Source organism: Apteryx rowi, unplaced genomic scaffold, assembly GCF_003343035.1.
Source record: "Apteryx rowi isolate R43461 unplaced genomic scaffold, aptRow1 scaffold_493, whole genome shotgun sequence".
Taxonomy (NCBI): domain Eukaryota; kingdom Metazoa; phylum Chordata; class Aves; order Apterygiformes; family Apterygidae; genus Apteryx; species Apteryx rowi.
Window position 1 is genome coordinate 196193 of NW_020450753.1, and position 3182 is coordinate 199374.

Sequence of the window (3182 nt, forward strand, 5' to 3'; positions counted from 1 at the left end):
ATTAAGCAACTGGAGACAGCAACAAGATTTTTGTACTAACAATAAGAATTATTTAATGAAATTAACTATTCTTATATAATAAGAATTACTTTGAAAATAAAAATTTTAGTAGAGCAAAATACAGCCAAATTAATCATTTTGCTCTGGATCCCAGAACAGTAATTTAGCAAGAAATAAATAACTCCCAGCCTTTCATCTTATCTTTTTGACAGATGTTTCCCCTATATAAAGGGTGGCATAATTGTTTTTGTCAGTGTTATAATTAAAATTGCTATCCAGCTGACATACAGTTTTTAATGGTTTCCCTTAGGATTATAACAGATGTTGCCTTATTAGATCAGGACTCTCCTGCAATATGAAATGCCATCAGCACAATCAAGACTTTTCTCTCAGTCTCTCAAAGTCTACTGTCATAATTTGCCTGATAACATTTGAGCATAGGGAATGAAATACAAGCCACATTCCTAAATAGAAGAAAATGTATTATGAAGAGTTTGAAATAAATACTGAAAAATCTTATCCTGCAGCAACAGTTGCATGACCTGGCCTTTGCTGCAGCCAGAAATAGTGGGAAAACATAGAAGAGGGGGTCCTAAAAACTGTGCCATCAACAGCCAAAGAGACTACGACTTTTTAACAGCAAAAATAATCACAGCTCAGACACATGTAAAGGGTCATTTGAAATCTGGTGGAGAACTCAGAAGTAGCAGTTATTGGGCTGCTATTACAAGAAAAGTTACAACTATAGGACACAAGTGTTAATTTGAAATGGGAATTAATTTAAATAAAACAACATGTAATAGCAAGCTTAAATAACAGCTTTCTAAATGCAATTCAGGTCCCTAGAGTTCACTGAAATCTACAGAAGTTGAGGGTGGAAGCAACAAGAAATTGTGGCTCCAAGCTGTTCTTTCACTGTGGTTCTTTTCATTTACAGATATCAAAGGCTGCATATAAAAACTGTGAGATGGGCATTCCACGACACAGACTGCGTTTCAGGTCCCCTGAGCATCCATGCCAGGATGGCTGCTGGATACACTGTGGCTTCATCCCTGCCAGAGCACACAAAGTGATAGCATGCAAATGCATCTCAGCCCTGCACACAAACAGGACACAGCTACAAGGTGCAATCAGGCCAGGGAGCTAGAAAGCACACTTGGATCCCCAAGCAAGATGCACCCAAAGTGTTTAGCAAGGCATAAAAAAGTCACTGTTAGGTACCAATTACCAATGTGGCAAATGATTCAGAAAAGCTAAGCGGCTCCAGTAAGTGGTTAGCAGAATAAGAAAGGCAATTCATGCCTCCTGACTTACAGTCCAGTGTCCTTCCACTGAGTCTCTGCAGCCCCCCTTGAGGAAACTCACTTTGCCAAAATATTTCTAATGTGAAGTTACTTTATCCTTGGGTAGCTTAGGGCTCCTTGCCACTTTCCAGTAGTGACTAGATTTTTCAAGATCCGAGGAACACCAATTCTATTTTACTGACTGTGCTGTTTGGATCTGAAATTCAGATGGCGAAGCTGTCGGTACACCTTTCACACTGGATTTAGTTTATTATTAAGAAGTCCCCCAAACAACTGTAGAAAGTGCAACACAACGTAACAGAATTGCTGAATTTCCACAGCAGCAAGTGTCAGTTTACTTATGAAAATACATTATTCATATGGATGCCTGGATTTTATGGCTTAATTCTTCTGATCTTAGACATTAATTAAAAATGAGCGTGGAAAATGTCCAACATGAATTATCTCCAGGATAGCCAGGGAAAAAAATCTGCCTCTCTAAATTGTCTTTCTTCTCTCCGTGCTTTCCAGTAAATTATCTCGACCTCACTCATCGGCACAGTGCTCTGCTTGTGCAAGTGAGTTAGGCTTAAACAAACTATTTCTCTCTTTGCAAAAAGGAGAAGTACCTCAAGGTAATCATGCTCTTGTGTTGACAGATGGTTCAGCTGCCGCCTGTTACCTGACAGACAGCTAGGAGCTAGCTGTGTTTACTTGAGCTATCTCCTGTCAGTGCCCTCTGCATCCCTTGAACCGGCAGAGTCGGGTGAGGATCAGCTCAGAAAACATCACGGGAGGCCTGGGCTTCCTGATACCACTGCATCCCTCCTGCAACATTGAAGAAGCTGGCTGGTGCTGCCTCACGGTTGTAAATAGGCATATGAGACTAACCAAAATGTTAATTTATCAGGTTAGTAGAAATACTTCGCTGGGATTAAAGAAAGGGGTGCTGTGGCTCTGGTTAAAGCAACTAAACCAAAGATATCCCAGTGGGAACGCCGGGGGCTTCTGAAACCCACCGCGCAGGTGGGCTGTTAGCGCTTCCGCTTGCAGCACGAGCTCGGATGTGGCGTTGGAGGGTGGACACCGGGGTCCGGCTGCCCCTTCTGCACGGAAATCAGGAATAACCCGCAGAACTCGCACAAGGAGCGGCAGGCCCTGCGCTTGCGCTGCTGCCCGGGCGGGACGGCAGCTTCCCTGGGGGCAGCAGGGCCCGGCCGCGGCCCTCCTGCCGCCGGCTTTCCTCGGCGGGGGGTCGCGGAAGCAGCGCGGGCGCGGCGGGAAGCCGCGGCGAGGCGAGGCGAGGAGAGGCGAGGCGAGAGCCCGTTGCCACGCACCCGCCGCGGCCGCCGGCACCGGGAAGCGGCGCGGCGAGGGGCAGGGCCTGGCGGGAGGCGGGCTCCGCCGCCGCCGCCCCCCGGCCGCTGAAGAGCGCCTGCGAGGCCGGGCGGGCGGCACAGACCCGCGCACGGGCCAGCGGCAGCGCCTCGCCTCGCCTCGCCTCGGCTGCCAGCGCCCGCGCACCCGCCCCGCCGCCTCCTCTTCCTCCTCTTCCTCCTCCTCCTCCTCTTCCCCCTCCCCCCCCCGCTCCCGCGGGACGCTCCGGCCGGGATCGCGCCCGCGGCGGCGGCGGTGTTGGTGTTGGCCGGGCTCGGCCCCATCGAGGATATTTTGGCTCCGGGAGAGGCAGCGGCGCGGTGTCGTTTTGGCGGTGCCGCCGCCGGCGAGGGAAGCGGAGGAGCGCAAGGTGAGGCGGCGGCGGCGGTTGGGAGCCGGTGGCGGCGGCGGGGGAGGGTCGTCGATCGGCTCCGTGGCGGCGGCCGCTGCGGGGTCCCTTCAGCCGGGGCGGCAGGCGGCGAGTGCCGCGGCCGTCGGGAGGCCCCGCCGGCCGTGACGGGG

At 50.9% G+C, this 3182-nt stretch overlaps 1 protein-coding gene across 3 annotated transcripts in view; it reads left to right on the plus strand.

The window, feature by feature from the left end:
* Nucleotides 1-2075: 2075 nt before the first annotated feature.
* ETS2 (ETS proto-oncogene 2, transcription factor) overlaps nt 2076-3182 on the plus strand; it is a 15649-nt gene continuing 14542 nt past the window's right edge. Inside the window, exon 1 of one of the 3 annotated variants that reach the window (XM_026079158.1) lies at nt 2076-2193. In XM_026079158.1, the coding sequence (XP_025934943.1) occupies nt 2164-2193 (30 nt within the window). In that variant the 5' untranslated portion in view covers nt 2076-2163. Of the gene's footprint in view, nt 2194-2787; nt 3031-3182 lie in introns of those variants that run through there. The other 2 variants (XM_026079156.1, XM_026079157.1) reach the window with 2 other exon arrangements.